The sequence below is a fragment of the Oncorhynchus kisutch genome, linkage group LG6, assembly GCF_002021735.2.
Source record: "Oncorhynchus kisutch isolate 150728-3 linkage group LG6, Okis_V2, whole genome shotgun sequence".
Taxonomy (NCBI): Eukaryota; Metazoa; Chordata; class Actinopteri; order Salmoniformes; family Salmonidae; genus Oncorhynchus; species Oncorhynchus kisutch.
The window spans coordinates 65,627,359-65,644,308 of NC_034179.2; the positions used below are offsets into that span (position 1 = coordinate 65,627,359).

At 39.5% G+C, this 16,950-nt stretch overlaps 2 protein-coding genes across 2 annotated transcripts; both read left to right on the top strand.

Moving 5' to 3' along the window:
- Positions 1–663: 663 nt before the first annotated feature.
- LOC109893215 (interferon a3-like) lies at positions 664–2,695 on the top strand. Its single transcript, XM_020486330.2, has 5 exons — positions 664–830; positions 1,035–1,112; positions 1,229–1,378; positions 2,066–2,158; positions 2,373–2,695. The coding sequence occupies exons 1-5, from the start codon at positions 696–698 to the stop codon at positions 2,466–2,468; spliced, it is 552 nt and encodes a 183-aa protein (XP_020341919.2). The 5' UTR covers positions 664–695; the 3' UTR covers positions 2,469–2,695.
- A 7,142-nt stretch (positions 2,696–9,837) lies between these two features.
- LOC116374301 (interferon beta-like) lies at positions 9,838–10,827 on the top strand. The gene is made up of 5 exons (XM_031825925.1): positions 9,838–9,963; positions 10,060–10,146; positions 10,278–10,427; positions 10,524–10,616; positions 10,720–10,827. The coding sequence occupies exons 1-5, from the start codon at positions 9,838–9,840 to the stop codon at positions 10,825–10,827; spliced, it is 564 nt and encodes a 187-aa protein (XP_031681785.1).
- Positions 10,828–16,950: the final 6,123 nt, after the last annotated feature.

A 16,950-nucleotide genomic window follows, 5' to 3' on the forward strand; every position in this document is an offset into this window, starting at 1 on the left:
TACTCTCGATTTTAGAGGCGGCGGCTTTAGTCTTCATTCAACATTACCAGTCACTCTATTAATAAAACGTTGTGTTATTTAAAAGATTTGCAGTAATGATTCCGACTACACTACCGGATGAAAAGAGTGTCGACAACAGATTAAACGAGTGTGAGCAAAAATTGATCTCCATGCTACTCCTATCAAAAATACCTTTCTACACAGAATCTGAGAAATGTGGTGTGCAATGTCCAAAACTACAGCATATTAACTAAACATGGCCCTCATTTCATAGGAGAGAGCCCTGTACCATTGTATTATAGAAATAAAAAATAACCATGGTTTTCTTAGTTTTTAATATTCAATATGGCCTACATTTTAACACCTGCTGAATATGTTAGCATGAAATGCATTGCTCCAATGCAATTCTCTACATATGAAAACTGTTAACTTGATAGGAAAACATTTTCTGATTAGTTTTACAAAAGCATAATTAAAAATTACCCCCTAAAATTGGTGCTTATAAAGGGAAGCGAAAGTCTGAACCATGAAACCCTTCTTCACCACAAAGGGATTTTGATACCTTTACGTAGCGATACTTGGGTTATATAAAATGGGCAACTTCAACAGTCTAGGTATCATATCAATCAAGATTAAGATAATCCGTCGTTAATCATTTTTAATAGCTGTTCCATTCAAGTTCGTATTAAAGAAACATGGCTGTATTGAAATGGTTGAGCATTTGCCTGACTCTGTTCTGCCAAGGCACAGCAGCATCAAAACCTTGCAGGTGGACGCAGTCTAGGTTGGGGAAGCTGAACGATGTGAGCATAAACCTGCTCTCAGATATGGTGAGGAATTTAAACTGCACCAGTCCGCTATTTGATGTGCACAAATTTATGACGAAAATTCGCAATAATATTTATATTTCTATTTAGCATTTTAGCACATTGTATTTTTAAGCAATACTTTCACTTTCTGTACCACAATGTTTAATTTAAGGTTACTATCACAATATAGTTTACTTCTTGATATTGATATGAATTCTATTTCAGGGTGGACTCTTTCCACTTATGTGTGCAGAAGAAAACGTCGAACAAATGTTTCCAGAGGATCTTTACAAGAACACAGAGGTAGGATACACTTCAGGATATTGATAAACTAAAGTACTGTGTAACTAAAGTACAGTATGGTAAATTGGTAGTTTAACCATTGCCTAAAACCTAAAACCCTGTTTTATTTTATCTAGGGTGAGGACGTCTCTGTGGTTGCATTGGAGGCTATGCGATATGTGGAACAAGTATATAACAACAGTCTGACGTCTGTCACTTGGAACAAAACAAAACTTAATATGTTCCAAAACGTCATATATCGTCAAGTTCAAAACTTAGAGTTATGTGTAAGTATGATCCCTCTTGTGTAGTCTGTAAATTAGACGCAGATTGTACAAAACATTAGGAATACCGGCTCTTTCCATGACAGAGACTTTTCAGCTGAATCCAGGTGAAAGCAATGATCCCTCACTTGTTAGATCCACTCCTATTGGTGTATAGGAAGGGGCGGAGACAGGTTAAAGAAGGATTTTTAAGCCTTGAGACAATTGAGACATGGATTGTGTACGTGTGCCATTCAGAGGGTGAATGTGCAAGAACAAATATGTCTGGATGTAGGAGTATGGATGTAGGTGCCAGGCGCACCAGTTTGAATGTGTCAAGAACTGCAACACCGCTGGCTTTCTCATGCTCAACCGTTTCCCTTGTGTATGAACAATGGTCCACCACCCAATGGACATCAAGCCAACATGACACAACTGTGGGAAGTTTTGGAGTCAACATGGGCCAGTACCGCCGTGGAACACATTCCCTGACGAATTTAGGCTATTTTGAGGGTAAAACGGGGTGAAACTCAATGTTATGAACGTGTTACTAATGTGGTGTACAGATTTTGGGGCAGATAATCGTGGGCATTGGTATATACATCATTTCTACACTACAATAAAAAATCTATATATTTTCATAACCAGCTTTTCATAACCGTCTCATAAGACAAAATGCATGCCCTCACCAGCATTTTATATTGTCTCCAGGTCGTAGGCGGTGTTTGGGAATCCTCTGGAGATGGAGGGTCGGTTACTCTGAAAACATATTTCAACAAGCTGAACACCGTCTTGAAAGAGAAGGTGGGTCCAATATCAAATGTCCTCGAATAGAGGCTAAAATAATCCCAGCAAAAGTTTTTGATCACCACAAATAGGACGCAATTCAATGCCACAACTCACATTTGAAACTTGGAATTGCCAAGTGCCGTTTTTATGTCGATGGATGCGCTGGATCAACAACACCTGTAGTGGTTGAGTTGACTGAAATAAAATGTAAATCTTGTACGCTCTCCAGGAACACAGCGCATGCGCATGGGAGATTGTGCGAAAGGAGATTCGCGAAAACTTGGTGCAGTTGAAGAAATTCATTGACAGCAGAGTCAAGCCGTGAGGAGAACCACATAATCATCATTGGAGACGTGACATATTCCTCAGGCTGGTTAACAGATTGATGGCTGATATATATACTGACTGACTGACTGGCCGGCTGCTCGATTGACTGAATGACTGATTTATTTATTTAATATATATTGGAAGATGGATATTTATGTATACACAATGTATTTATTTATTCGTGTTTTATTTATAATACAATTAAATAAAAAATACATACAACTATTCTCATATTGTTTTCATTCACTTAAATAATTTATTCACGCATGCCTGCATTCATCCATTCATTTCTTTTATGCATTCATTTTTTTATAGACCGACTTTCTAAAGGGGAACTCTGCAGTTCAAACTAAACCAAAGCACTCACTCAAACACTCTTTTTGTAAATAGCTGAGAACTATAGATGCAAGGAAGGATGATCCATGAAATCACAATTCTAGTTTTTCCTACATTTTGAAGATGTAAAGTGGTTTTTAATAATCACATTGTTTCAACCAATGGTGTAAAACACGTTTGTACATTGGTTTGTTGTGTTGCAACACATTCTCACACCCATTTCGTGCAAATATGTACAAAAATAATTGAGCATATTTCAAGTATTTTTGTGGGTTTTAATGTGGCTTAATTTTTGTGGAAATATACACATTTTGTGCTAGTTAATACGTAAGAAAAGACACATTATTGTGCAACTTCATTCATTGGAACTAACTTTTTCAGGTGTCAAACTTTGTAACAATCTTTTCAAAGTTATTTGAGTAATGCTTGATGAGCAACTGCCTTTTTGTTGTCCCAATAATAAAAAAAAACATGATAACACCAAATATTGCTCATCAACCAGGTTGTCACCAAAATAATTATATTATAATAGAAGTCTTACATTGTTTTTTTATTTTTTATTAACGCCAAAACCCTTTCCTAGGCTTGTTTTCTCTTAATTCTTTAGGATACTGGTGTATTTGGAGTCAGAAAGACCCTTTTCATGTAGCCAACATGAGGCCTTTACTATTGTCTACATAACGCATTTCATAGTTCGTGGAGACTACAGTACATTACACAATTGTCTTTATTTATTCTTCCTAGGGCTACAATTCTCTTTCTTTATATATTCTTTAAGGGGTTTTCTTTATTTTTACTATATTCTACATTGTGAAATAATAGTGAAGACATCACAACTTTGAAATAACACATATAGAATCATGTAGTAACCAAAAAAGTGTTAAACAAATCAAAATGTATTTTTGTCAAAAATATGTCTAGTCAAATCTTATCCAACTGGGACAATAGAGAGAGTCGTCAACATTTATGTAGTGCTTGATGAACAGAGCAACAAATCTCTGGCCAAGAGAGCGTTTTTGAATCTCTTCAACATCAATGACAACTCTGCTCCATATACCATGAAGACCTGTTCTGGGGTAACAGAGACTTCAGGCAGGAGAGCCGTCAACTTCATGGTGGAGTCTATAGACGGACATATGCAGCTCACTCTCCCTACTCTGATAGACTGCGACATGATGCCAGACGATAGGCCATGCAGGTCATGAACTGTCTCACATCACTTCGAAGGACTTTTGACAAAAAGTCTGACACGAAATGTCATTTTATTCTTCATGCAAAAGATGCTGATAATGACCAAGTCAAACCTTCTCCACCACTAGAGGGAGACAAAGAACTCTGGTATCTGTCCATATTTGGTGTTCACTATCCACAAAAGCCTGAACATACAAGAGTAGTGTTTGACTCCAGTGCTAAGCGTCAACGAGTGTCACTTAACAACGTTCTGCTCAGTTGTCCAGAATTAAACAACACACTCTTGGGAGTCCTAATGCGCTTCCGCAAGGATTGTATTGCACTAACGGCAGATGTGTAACAAATGATTTACTGTTTTGGTGTACGTGAGGATCACAGAGATTACTTAAGGTTTCTCTGGTATGACGACAACAACCCAGATAGAAAACATAACTGAGTACAGGATGAACACCCCAGTCTCCTTGTCTACAACTCAAAGAAGAGAGCTGCACATCTTCTCATATGCTTCTAAAGTAGCCATTGGAGTGGTAGCCTACCTGAGAGTTATTGACTCTGAAAGGTCAATGCCATGCAACCAGGCCCATACTAGCTGCGCTCTTAAAGCACACCAGTTGGTTCTCATGTCCACCTTTCCTGACCCAAGCAAACTCAAGTGAGTCTGAGACAATCAATTCTGACCTTGTAGAGCCTCAAACAGATGCAAAGATTCAAGCAGACGTCACGGCCTTTGCCACTAAGATTTTTGAAGCTCAACTCGGCTCTCATCGCTTTGAGAGGTTCTCAAGCTGGAAAGCTCTCAATCGAGCCACAGCACGACTCATTCATGTTGCCAGATCCTTCCATGAAGGTGCGGACGACACCAACTGCAGAGGCTGGCATGACTGCAATAAACCATGCAGTACAAGTGAGTTGTCACAAGCCAAAACAGCAATCATTCACTGTGTGCAACATGAATCCTACAAAAAGGAATTCAAATGCCTTGAAAAGGGAAAAGAGTTCCTAAAATAATGTACACTCAAATAGCTGAACCCAGTGAATGATGAGGATGGATTGCTGAGGGTGGGAGGCTGCTTATTCTCTGCTTACATGTCACAAGACGGAAAACATCCTCTCATCATCACATCATGTTGCCACTCTGCTGGTAAGACATTATCACAAGCAAGTGGCTCACCAGGGCCGTAATTTTTCAGATGGAGCTATTCGAGCAGCAGGCTTCTGGATTATTGGGAGCAAACGTCTGGTCTCTGGTATCATTCACAAGTGTGTCACCTGCCGCAAAGTTAGAGGGAGGATACTTTACCAAAACAAGGCTGACTTGCAGACAGACTCACATCTGAACCACCATTCACCAGCGTTGGACTTGATGTGTTTGGACCATGGAATGTCATAACTCATAACACTAGAGGTTAGGCCAGGTCGCAGTTGGAAAGGAGAACTTGTTTCTCAACTGGCCTACCTGGTTAAATAAAGGGGAAATTAAAAAAATAAAAGAGGTGGTAGTGCAGACTCCAAGCGCTGGGTGGTACTCTACTAGAGCGCTGGGTGGTACTCTACTAGAGCTGTCCATATTGAGCTCATCGAATCCATGTCCACATCCAGATTCATCAGTGCGCTAAGGCGTTTTTTCTCTATCCCGTTGTCCAGCAAAAGTGCTATGCTCTGATTGAGGTTCAAACTTCATAGGTGCCTGTAAGGAACTGGGTATCGAAACAAATGACTCAGAACTGACTAAATTCCTCTCAGACAAGGGATGTACTTAAATATTTAATCCCCCACACTCGTCTCAAATGGGTTGTTCTTGGGAGAGACTCATTGGAGTTGCCAAATGCTATGCTGTTTCAGACAGGCTCCACTCATCTCACACATGAGGTCTTGAGCACTCTTATGGAAATAATCAATGCGAGACCCCTCACATCAATGTTAACCGACCCTGACATGCCTGCCATTCTCATACCCTCAATGTAACTGACACAAGAGACCAGCACTTCCTGAGCCCCTTCTGGATACTTCAGCATGAACGACCTTAATGGAAAACAGTGGAACAAGTCCAGTGTATCGCTGACACCTTTTGGAAAAGATGGAGACAGGAGTACCTGACAATGCTGCAGAGACGCAGAAAAGACAAATGTAAACGTGGGAGATGTTGTTTAATTGAAAGACAGTCCGGCGCACAGAAATGACTGACAAAAAGGTTAGGAAAGTAGAAAAAAATGGTCAAGCAAGAGGTTGCTAACATGTTTCTGAGACCAATCTCAGAGATTGTTGTTCTTCTTTCTGAAGCCTCCTAGAGACACAGTATACATTTTTATAAAATGATATTATTTGTTTCTTGATACATGTTTTATTTCATAATGGCACAATTTCTTTATACCAGGCTGGGAGTGTGCTGCCATCCTGTTAGAAGGTAACAGATTATTTTATTACGGTGGTTAAAACTGATTTTCATTGTGTTCCATGGTGTTTGTCTCCCCCTATTGGAGCTTTCTGGTACTTAGACTGTACGCAAACAGAAAGTAGAATAGAGTCGTCGTTCTGCACGCAGGTAGGCAGCTAAAAGCAACGCGACGCTGCTGTTCTTTCAGTGCAGTTATTTCTTGTTAGCTTCAGCACCGGAAAATATTTCTTTGTAAATTAGATTCAAGATTATTGCTAGTGATGATAATATTATTATTGAAGAATTGCTTGCAATGTTAGTTGGTTGCATTTACTCACACAAATTGCCTTGCCTTTCATGTATGCCGTCAGCTGTATTAGTTTGCTCGTGCGTCATTAAACGAATTGTAAAAATACAATACTGTAGTTTTCTTACTGTTTCTAGTGTAATATGCTTTGTTATTGTACAGAGGTGTTTGCACATTATTAGAGTAATGAACGAGTTGGCTAGTTGCAACTCATATGGTAATTGGCTGTCTAGTTTGGCATCATGCCAGATACATGGTACCTTGGCATGTGCGTTGTATTTAAACGTTTTCAACATATTAAATCCAGAAAAGTCACGCCTTTGGAGTTTTATTGAAGACTTAGTTGTTAACTATCTGTCTAGTTTTGCATGGGAACGCAATTCCAGGGCAGAATAGAGAGACTGAAATGAATGAAATACCCTAATCCTAAACTATGTTCAATGTCATCAGCAATTTCCAGTGACAAATGCTCAGTCTGACGCCTTTAGGCTATGGTTTTCACAGCCCTATAGTAATAATGCAAGTTATATCAACTTAAAAAGGGTGTATTTACAACCTCTGGGGTATAACATGTTGGGCAAAGTGGTATAGGAGAGTCTGACATGACCCCTAACTTGAGTTCAGTTTTCGCCAATGAGAACCAAGAGGGACACTGCTTTGGATTTCATGACAGGGAAAGGCCTCGATTCTACCCATGTGGATCATTGTCAGGTTGTTTGATACAGTGCATTCGGAAAGTATTCAGACCCCTTGACTTTTTCCATATATTGTTACATTACACCTTATTCTAAAAATCAATCATCATTGATCTACAAATAACACCCCACAATGACAAAGTGAAAACAAGTTTTTAGGCATTTTTGCAAATGTATTAAAAGTAAAAACAGAAATATCAAGACATTTCCTAGAGCTGTCCGCCCGGCCAAACTGAGCAATCGGGAGAGAAAGCCCTTGGTTATGAAGGTGACCAAGAACTTAAATGTCACTCTGACACTCTGACAGAGCTCCAGAGTTCCTCTTTGGAGATGGAAGAACTTTCCAGAAGGACAACCATCTCTGCAGCACTCCACCAATCAGGCATTTATGGTAGAGTGGCCAGACAGAAGCCACTCCCCAGTAAAAGGCACACGACAATCCGCTTGGAGTTTGCCAAAAGGCACCTATTGGAGTAGGAACATGAGAAACAAGATGATCTGATCTGATGAAACCAAGTTTGAACTCTTGGCCTGAATGCCAAGCATCACTTCTGGAGGAAACCTGGCACCATCCCTACGGTGAAGCATGGTGGTGACAGCATCACATGGTGGGACTAGGAGACCAGTCTAGATCGAGGGAATGATGAACAGAGCAAAGTACAGAGAGATCCTTGATGAAAACCTGCTCCAGAGAGCTCAGGACCTCAGACTTGGGAGAAGGTTCACCTTCCAGCAGGACAATGACCCTAACCACACAGCCAAGACAACGCAGGAGTGGCTTCAGGACAAGTCTCTGAATATCCTTGAATTGCCCAGCCAGAGCCTGGACTTGAACAGATTGAACATCTCTGGAGAGACCTGAAAATAGCTGTGCAGCGACGCTACCCATCCAACTTGACAGATCTTGAGAGGATCTGCAGAGAAAAATGGGAGAAACTCCCCAAATACAGGTGTGCCAAGCCTGTAGCGTCATACCCATGACGACTCAAGGCTGTAATCGGTGCCAAATGTGCTTCAACAACGTCCTGAGTAAAGGGTCTTAATACTTATGTAAATGTGTTATTTCAGTTATAAATTTGTAAATCATTTTCAAACATTTCTCAAAACCAGTTTTAGCCTCTTTTCTTTTTTTAGGTTTGTTAAAAAAAACAACGCTGCGGAAATATTTTTTGGGGGGTAGGCACAGAACTCCCTCCATACTTCAATTTTTTTTACCAGCACTGGTTACCTTCAGATGAGTCCTGTGAAATTAATGGGGAGTTTAGAGCAAAACGAGAATCTCCAATTTCCACAGTGGGGTCACATTAGTTTGTAGTCCAAACCGTTTTGACCTACAAACAGAAGTTGGCATATTGATGGAACCGACATCAGACAAGTCCTTTGACAATTGTGGGGGTCGTAGAGCAAAAGGGAAAGCATTATCATATCGTGTAAGTCTCTCCTTTCCATAGAGTGGTCATTATCCCCATCGGGAGAATGAAAATATTTGGCATGGGTCCCCAGATCCTCAAAAAGTTATACAGCAGAGATCATCCTGACCGCTTGCATCACTTCCTGGTATGGCAACTGCTCTGCATCTGGCGGTAAGGGGGCAGTACGTACGGTCCAGTACATCGCCGGGGCCAAGCTTCCTGCCCCAAAAATTGTCAAAGACTTCAGACACCCAAGTCATAGACTGTTATCTCTGCTACTGCACTGAAAGCGGTACTGTACTTGACCAAAAGGCTCCTTAACAGCGTCTACCCCCAAGCCATAAGACTGCTGAACAATTAATAAAATGTCCGCGTGGTGACAACCCCCCCCCCCCCCCTGTCACTCGCTCTTTATTATCTGTGCATAGTAACTTTACCCCTACCTACATGAACAAATTACCCCCAGACATTGATTTGGTACACCCTGTCTATAGCAACGTTATTTTATTGTGTTACTTTTTATAATTTTTTACTTTAGTTTATTTGTTCAATATGTTCTTAACTGACTTTCCTAGTAAAATAAAGACATGAAGAGGTCTATTGCATTCATTGTGAAGTTAAGGGGTCGTTCTTAGAAACGTTTGAGCTCTCACAAGACCAGCTATGAGTTACTTTCTTTCAGCCTGCCTCCCATGAAGGAACACTCGAAACACGATGAGAGAGAAGTGGAGCACACGAAAAGAGAAATCCGGTCTTGCGGTTCACTAGGCAAAACTTTCCCAAATTCATTCATTTTAACTCCTAATTTAGCGAAACACCCTTTCACTTTTTGTACATCCTTTCAATCCTCACTATTTAAATTCACCCGCAGATATGGGATCAGAACACAAACCACATTCTCACTGGAGGAAAATTAAAATTTACTGGCAACAGGTGAGTCAAAAAGATGCTATTATTTGATAATTGATTCAGGATACAAATAATGAATTATTTTCAGGATTATATTCGACTAACAATGATCATCTGCTACAGATCATCTAACTACAATAAGAATGACACTTCAGACTGTCACTTGGATGAGCGCCTTCCTCTGCCTCGCGCAGGTTTGCTCCATGCCTATGCCTTGCCAGCTACAAGGACAGCTGGTGCGAATAACCCACAACCTACTGAGAGACATGGTACATTTATTAAATGACTTTTGTCTTGAGACGTATTATCCAACTATGTTTAACTGAATAGCACAACGTGATTGCGGTGTTTTCTCTAACTTTCAGGGGGGTAATTTTCCTCTGGAGTGCCTGCAGGAGAATGTCTTCGTGGCATTCCCAGCCACCGCATTCGCAACCTCCGGTGCGCCACAGGTAAGGGCAAGCGTGTCCACCCAAGTGTTCTTTACAGCATGAAAGAGTATTTGCAGCCGTTAGGATAAGAAAGTAGAAAACTTTGAACTGCCATTTATGTTATTTGAAATTATTGTTGTTGTCCGTTTCAGTTGAGCAGCAGTGGTGCTATGGCTATTTATGAGACATTGAAGAACATCGACACATTGTTTGGAGCTGACGACCTGCCTACTAAGTGGGACCAACAGAAGTTGGAGAATTTTCAGAATATTGTATACCGCCAGATTGAAGAGAGTAAATGTGTGAGTTACTATGCCAACACACATCGCTCAACTGTTTAATTGTGGTATTGTGACATTTTTATTATTATTCATCGCCTGCCTTTTTCTTTCTGGCAGATGATGGGCAGTGTGGATACCAGTGATTATCTCATCAGGACAGAAGGACTGAAGACGTACTTTGGGAACATTGCAGCAGTCCTAAAAGAAAAGGTAGACTATAGACTAAACACAAATAGACACTTTTTTGGTTAATATCTCTACATTGGACAATATTACCCTACATTGTCCTAACAGTTTATTTGTATTTTCACAGAATTTCAGTTACTGCGCCTGGGAAGTGGTTCGAAAAGAGGTCCTGTACAGCCTACAGTTCATTCTGGAACACAACTCTGATAGCCTTCTGTGGGCCAAAAGAACATGAATTTGAACTTGCAGAACTTTTTTACAGTTCTGTTTGATTTTAAAAGCCTACTATTCTACAATCATGTAATGTGCAACGTCAAACAGCAATATTATTCATGTGTTTATTTATTTATTTATTTAACAAGGGTATTTTTTTATGCCTATTCATGAATTTATTGATTTATCTATTTGAAAATATGTTGCTCTTCATCAAATGTTAAGTTAATAAACACTTCTATACTTTTAAATATTGTTAATCGGAGTGCTCATTCTGTAGCCAAGTCTGTCGATGTGTGAACATTCATATTTGTGTTAAACATGCTCAGAACATATGGATGGCAATACATTTAGTGCTTTAGCCTACGAATCCATTAAGGAAAGCCCTAAAATCAAGTCAAATGTATCTTCTCAAAATGTGGTTATATTGAAAATCCTTTTTTCAATTAAGTGTGTTTTAGCATTGGACATGGCGGACCTGTTTTGAACGTTGTACTTAAGAGTTCCTATACGAATTCAGTTCCTACTCTAGAGATCCTATTAAATGATTCGAAATCCTAATTCTATGGTTCCAACCCACAAGCAGTGAGGTAAAATGGTCGATCTTTAGCCTTCATTCAACACTATCAGTCTCTCTATTAATAACATGCATTTACATTTCAAATGTGTGTTTTACAAACACTAAACAGCCATATGTTTAGATTGCACTGCAATCTGATTAAAAGAGAGTTAACAGATATAATGTGTGAGCAAAATGTGGTCTCTGTGAAATGTCCTTTGAAACAACGGATCTAGCTAACCCTACACAGAATCTGAAAAGTGTGGTGTGCAATATGCACAATTTCAGCATATTTATATTGAACATGGCCCTCATTTAATAAGACAGAGACCTGCACCATTGTGTTACAGTTATTCGTATTTCATATTCAGTTATTGCCCTCTAAATATCTGCTTACTGTTTAATCATGAAATGCATGGCTCCAATGCAATTATTTACATAGACATGTATGAAAACTGTTCACTTGCATTATATTCACCTGATTAATTTCACAATAGCATAATTAAGAATCACTCACTGAAAATGTGGGCTTATAAAGTGAAGCAAAAGCCTGAACAATGCAACCTTCTTCAACACAAATAATTGTTTTATATCTTCATGGAGCGATACTTGGTTTTATACTTCAACAATGTAGGTATCATATCGAATAAAGATAATAGGTTGTTAAACATTTATAATGTCTGTTGCTATCAAGTTCTATCAAAAGAAACATGGCTTGAAATGAATGTGCATCTGTCTGACTCTGTTCTGCCTAGACACTGCAGCATCCCATCCGTGCAGGTGGACGCGGTTGGGCAGATGGAACGATCTGAGCATAGATCTGCTCTTAGAAATGGTGAGTAATTTCAATTGCTCCAGTCCACTATTTGGTGTGCTCAAATTTATGCGCATAATAACGTGTCAAATAACACTATTTGCCGTGTCAAATAAGCTTGTTCACCAATCAGGACCTGAATATGACTCCTTGTCACATAATAATTTAACGCGTTCATACATTTTTACGTAGTTATTACACACTGATTACACTATCACTCGTATTACATATGTCACAACGATTCTTCGATAGCTATGCTCTGATGCTGCTAAAGTAGTCTCGCGCACCTACAGTGCTGGTCATAAAAAAAGCTAGCTAGCTGATGGATGCAAATACTGTTCTTCCCCCCCCAAAAAATAGCCAAACGACATAATCTTTTTCAGTAGCTATAGTTAGATAGTTAACTATATAGCTAGGTGTCATCATCTAAAATAATCCTAATTTATAAGACAGTTCTTTTTATTTATGGTGGTCTGACCCATCTATGTGAAGATAGACACAATAAGGATTAGCCACAACAGTAGACTTTGCGGTTAGCCTTCAAAATAAAATTGTCACTGACAATGATGCAAAGTAATACAATAGTAGAATTATGCCTTAATTTAATAGATCATAATAAACGAGTTTGGAATGTTGTCATTTAAAATCAACTAAAGACAATAATTTGTCAATTTGGGAAGAAACCCATTTAGAAAACCTGAAGTTTCTGTTGGCAAATATTTTTTGCATCGGCCCAGGCTGCAGATACGTACTTTTTTGGACACTGCTTCCAGGTGGCTGGGGGACCCGGGGCTTCTGCGCAGGTGCAGTATTCTCAACTTTGCGCACAGTCCCAGCTCTACTCATGGTGAACCTCCCTTCACATTTCTCACAGTCAATTGTGAATAACAAGTCTTCAAATGGTTCCAGTGAAACGTCATGCAGAATATGCATTTGATCTCAATCAGTTTCATGATGATATGCATTTAGATTTTCTTGAGTTGTTGGCTACAGTTTCGTAGTAGCCTATAGTGTTGTTTTAAATGACGTACAATGAGTGAATTGTAGAGCAGATGGCGTTAACAAACTGTAGCATAGCCTACCTGTTTAGTTTCAATCAAAGCACATATGTTGCCTAGCAGCACAATCGCCCTCAAATTTCATGAGAAATTAGTTTTGTTGTTGTTGTTGTTGTTGTTGTTGTTGTTGTTGTTGTCTTACTGTAACGTCATACTACGCGATTATATTTGGTTTTGTTATGTAGAAAACTATCATTATGTGATCTTGCAGAAATAGATTCATCTTTGATCTAACTTTATTAAATGAGCACCGTTCGCCACAGTAGGCTAGCATGTTGTCTATGAATAGAGAGGAGACTGTGTGGAGTTGGGGTCCTGCACATGTGCAGAAGCTTCAGGACCTTTAGCTGTTGGGAGGAAAGATCCGTTTTTTTCAATTGCCTGTCTTTAATTCACATCATTCTTTCAATAATCTCACCAGTAAAATCATAACTAACCAACACTAACACTTTGATGAAATTAATTCACTTTAAGCTGTCACTGTAGGATCAATATTGGTTTGTTCATTACCTCTAGAACACAACTTGAAACTTCAGGAGGAGGGACACAAGTGGTGGACCTGGTTTTCTGGATTTCAAGGTCTTTACACTGTAATTGTGAATAACATTTATCAAATGCATGTGTCAACAATGAATGCTTGGTTATGCTTTTCACTGAGTAAAATGTCAAAACAATGGATATGAAATGGAAAAGTAAAAACAACAATAAGCATTTGTCTCCTGTGTTTACCAAAGTCATTTGTTTGCATTGCCACTTGTTATTTCAAATTTTTTTTTTTTACAGAATGATTCCATTAATATGCCTACACTCTTTCACTGAACTAAATATAGAACCCAAGGTGTTCTTCCTCACTGAACCAAAATTGGGTCCAAGAATAACTTTGTATGGTACCATTTACTCATTATTACTGCTACTAATAAAACATATTCATAGATAAGGATATAATAATACATATATTTAATAAAGGACAAAAGAATACCAGCATAGTTTCGAGATTCTATTGTCATTTTATACAACCGTCATCAGAAGCAGCCAAAAGAGTAGAACATCTGCCTCTAATAGAGTTACTGACAGACTATGAGCAAAACAAATGGTGTTTTAACTTAAAAGTAATGTAATGATTAACTATTGAATCACCAAGACATATTATAAATAATTTCTGTTTTGTCTAATTATTATTTGGAAAAACGGTGAATTGTGGCTACAATGTTGTATCAGGCTCATGTTACGCTTCCCGGGCGAAAGAGCATTGGGTAAGACCGACAGACCGACCGACCGACAGACAGACAGACAGACAGACAGACAGACAGACAGACAGACAGACGGACAGACAGACAGACGGACGGACGGACAGACGGACGGACGGACGGACGGACGGACGGACGGACGGACGGACGGACGGACGGACGGACGGACGGACAGACAGACAGACAGACAGACAGACAGACAGACAGACAGACAGACAGACAGACAGACAGACAGACAGACAGACAGACAGACAGACAGACAGACAGACAGACAGACAGACAGACAGACAGACAGACAGACAGACAGACAGACAGACAGACAGACAGACAGACAGACAGACAGACAGACAGACAGACAGACATAGCACGGAGAAAGTCTAGGCTAAGAGAAAGTGATGAAGGGATCTGAGACCAGCAGTGAAACCTAGCCTTATTGGCGGCTCCATAACATCAACAATTTATATTGTCTATCAACATCCGAAATAGACATAGGGCCTATGCTTTTCCAGCAGTTAACTGACTTACCTAGTTAAATAAAGGTTAAAAAAAAACAAGAATGGTCCACCACCCAATGAACATCCAGCCAAATGGACACATTTGTGGGACGCATTGGAGTCAACGTGGGCCAGCATCCCTGTGGAACGCTTTCGGCACCTTGTAGAGTCCATGCCCCGACGAATTGATGGTGTTCTGGGGGCAAAATGGGGTGCAACTCAATATTAGGAAGGTGTTCCTAATGATTTGTGCACTCAGTGTATGGTCAAATATAATTATTCATTTGAAAAGAAAAGGACAAAGTGCCAACAAATCATGTTGTCATTGCTCGTCAAAATTGCATCACCAGCAGGTAAAAGTTGGTTACATCATTGTTGAAATTAAAAGTTGAGAGACGCAGATGTCTCCCTTCCACTTTTCATTTGAAACGCAACATTGAGGACTTGCCAGACTGCAGCGAAACAATATTTCGGACTAACTTGGGAACGAAACACACTAAATTTACTTATTATCTGGGTAAATGTCATGATTGTGGGGTTAATGTCGACTTCGACGATATTGTATCAGCCTTTTTTCTATTTTGTATTTTTTTTTGCGGTTCAGGCGAAGTTAATGGCAGTTAAAAGCTCGCGTACAGCTCATTCTCGCGAATAGTCTATATCTAAATAAAATAACCGATATTGTTGTGATTAAACTATCATTCAACGCTGGCATTGGGTCGTTCAGAAGTCGGACAAGGCATGGAATTCCTTTGCCTGCATGTGCTAGAGTCTGGAAAGTTAAAGTCCCCGCCTCCTGTAGGTTCATCAGGGAAATTCTCCGTACAATTTTCACTTTCCCATCTCCAAATAAAACTCCTTAACAGAGCCAAAATGTTCAAACTCAACTGGAAAACTAAGAGCGAAGCAAACGTCTATTTACAATGTACACAAAAGAGAGCTGGACGTGTATTTTTCTTATTATTTGCAGTATGCAGAGCGTGTGTCATTGTTGTGACTGGATCCGACACCACTACGGCCTGTTGAGCGCAGAATACCTTTCCCTGCTGGACCAGATGGTGAGTTATCAGCACACTGCAAAAGGAGACTGAATGCATGTATGAAGGACAGCAAAACAACCAACCTATCAAAATAGTATTGTGTTTCATGTTTAGCCTTTGTGTTAGAAGACTGTAATCTATATGTGAGTAGCCATAGTAAAAGGGCGCTAGTCTATAATGACAGAGCGATCACGAGAGGCTATATACATTACTGTCCTTGCAGTATAAGCTATACTTTTAGACGAGTGACTTAAAGTGCTAGATGAGGATTGTAGTGAAAACCTAAAGGACCGTATCTCTTCAGGAACAGGGTTGGAGGGCCCTGTTTTAGGTGTAGACTATTAACTGTAGAAGTGAGAATCTATGGCTATTATGTTCAGTGGGGGGCTAATGTTTTCATTTTGTCCAACAGGTATCACCTGCCAAGAAACCTGAGAGGAGACTGAAACGCTACTTCAAGAAGTTGAATAGGAAGGTTCTGAGAAAAATGGTGAGTTTGTTTTCGGGTGGCAACGTGTTTAATACATCTAATCAAATGAATATAAACTAGGCTAAGCAGGAGCAGTTTTGTAACACTTTTTGGGTTTTAGGGCCATATGTATTCTCATCTCAGCATCTCAGAGAAGTGCTGATCTAGTGTCAGGCCTCTGTCCTTATTCATAGTGATCTGAAATTCAAAACTCATCCTTAATCAGCACTCCTACTCTGAGAAGCTTCATACATTATTATTATTATTATTATTACATATGGCACCAGCCCTTTGTTGTTCAAGACAATATGATAATTATATGACCAGAAAGTCCACACCACTGATATTTACATGTTCCTTTGTATTTCAGAACTACAGTGCGCAGGCGTGGGAGCTCATCAGGAAAGAGACGAAACATAATCTGCAAAGATTGGATATTTTTAAGGCAAAGATGCACTGATCAT

What these genes read in the sequence shown, in the direction of transcription:
- LOC109893215 (XM_020486330.2), top strand. Translation starts at nt 696, where the DNA reads ATGGCTGTATTGAAATGGTTGAGCATTTGCCTGACTCTGTTCTGCCAA. An exon ending in TAAACCTGCTCTCAGATATG is followed by an intron (nt 831 to 1,034) that starts GTGAGGAATTTA and finishes ATTCTATTTCAG; the next exon opens with GGTGGACTCTTTCCACTTAT. An exon ending in ATCTTTACAAGAACACAGAG is followed by an intron (nt 1,113 to 1,228) that starts GTAGGATACACT and finishes TATTTTATCTAG; the next exon opens with GGTGAGGACGTCTCTGTGGT.
- LOC116374301 (XM_031825925.1), top strand. Translation starts at nt 9,838, where the DNA reads ATGACACTTCAGACTGTCACTTGGATGAGCGCCTTCCTCTGCCTCGCG. An exon ending in CAACCTCCGGTGCGCCACAG is followed by an intron (nt 10,147 to 10,277) that starts GTAAGGGCAAGC and finishes TGTCCGTTTCAG; the next exon opens with TTGAGCAGCAGTGGTGCTAT. An exon ending in CAGCAGTCCTAAAAGAAAAG is followed by an intron (nt 10,617 to 10,719) that starts GTAGACTATAGA and finishes GTATTTTCACAG; the next exon opens with AATTTCAGTTACTGCGCCTG.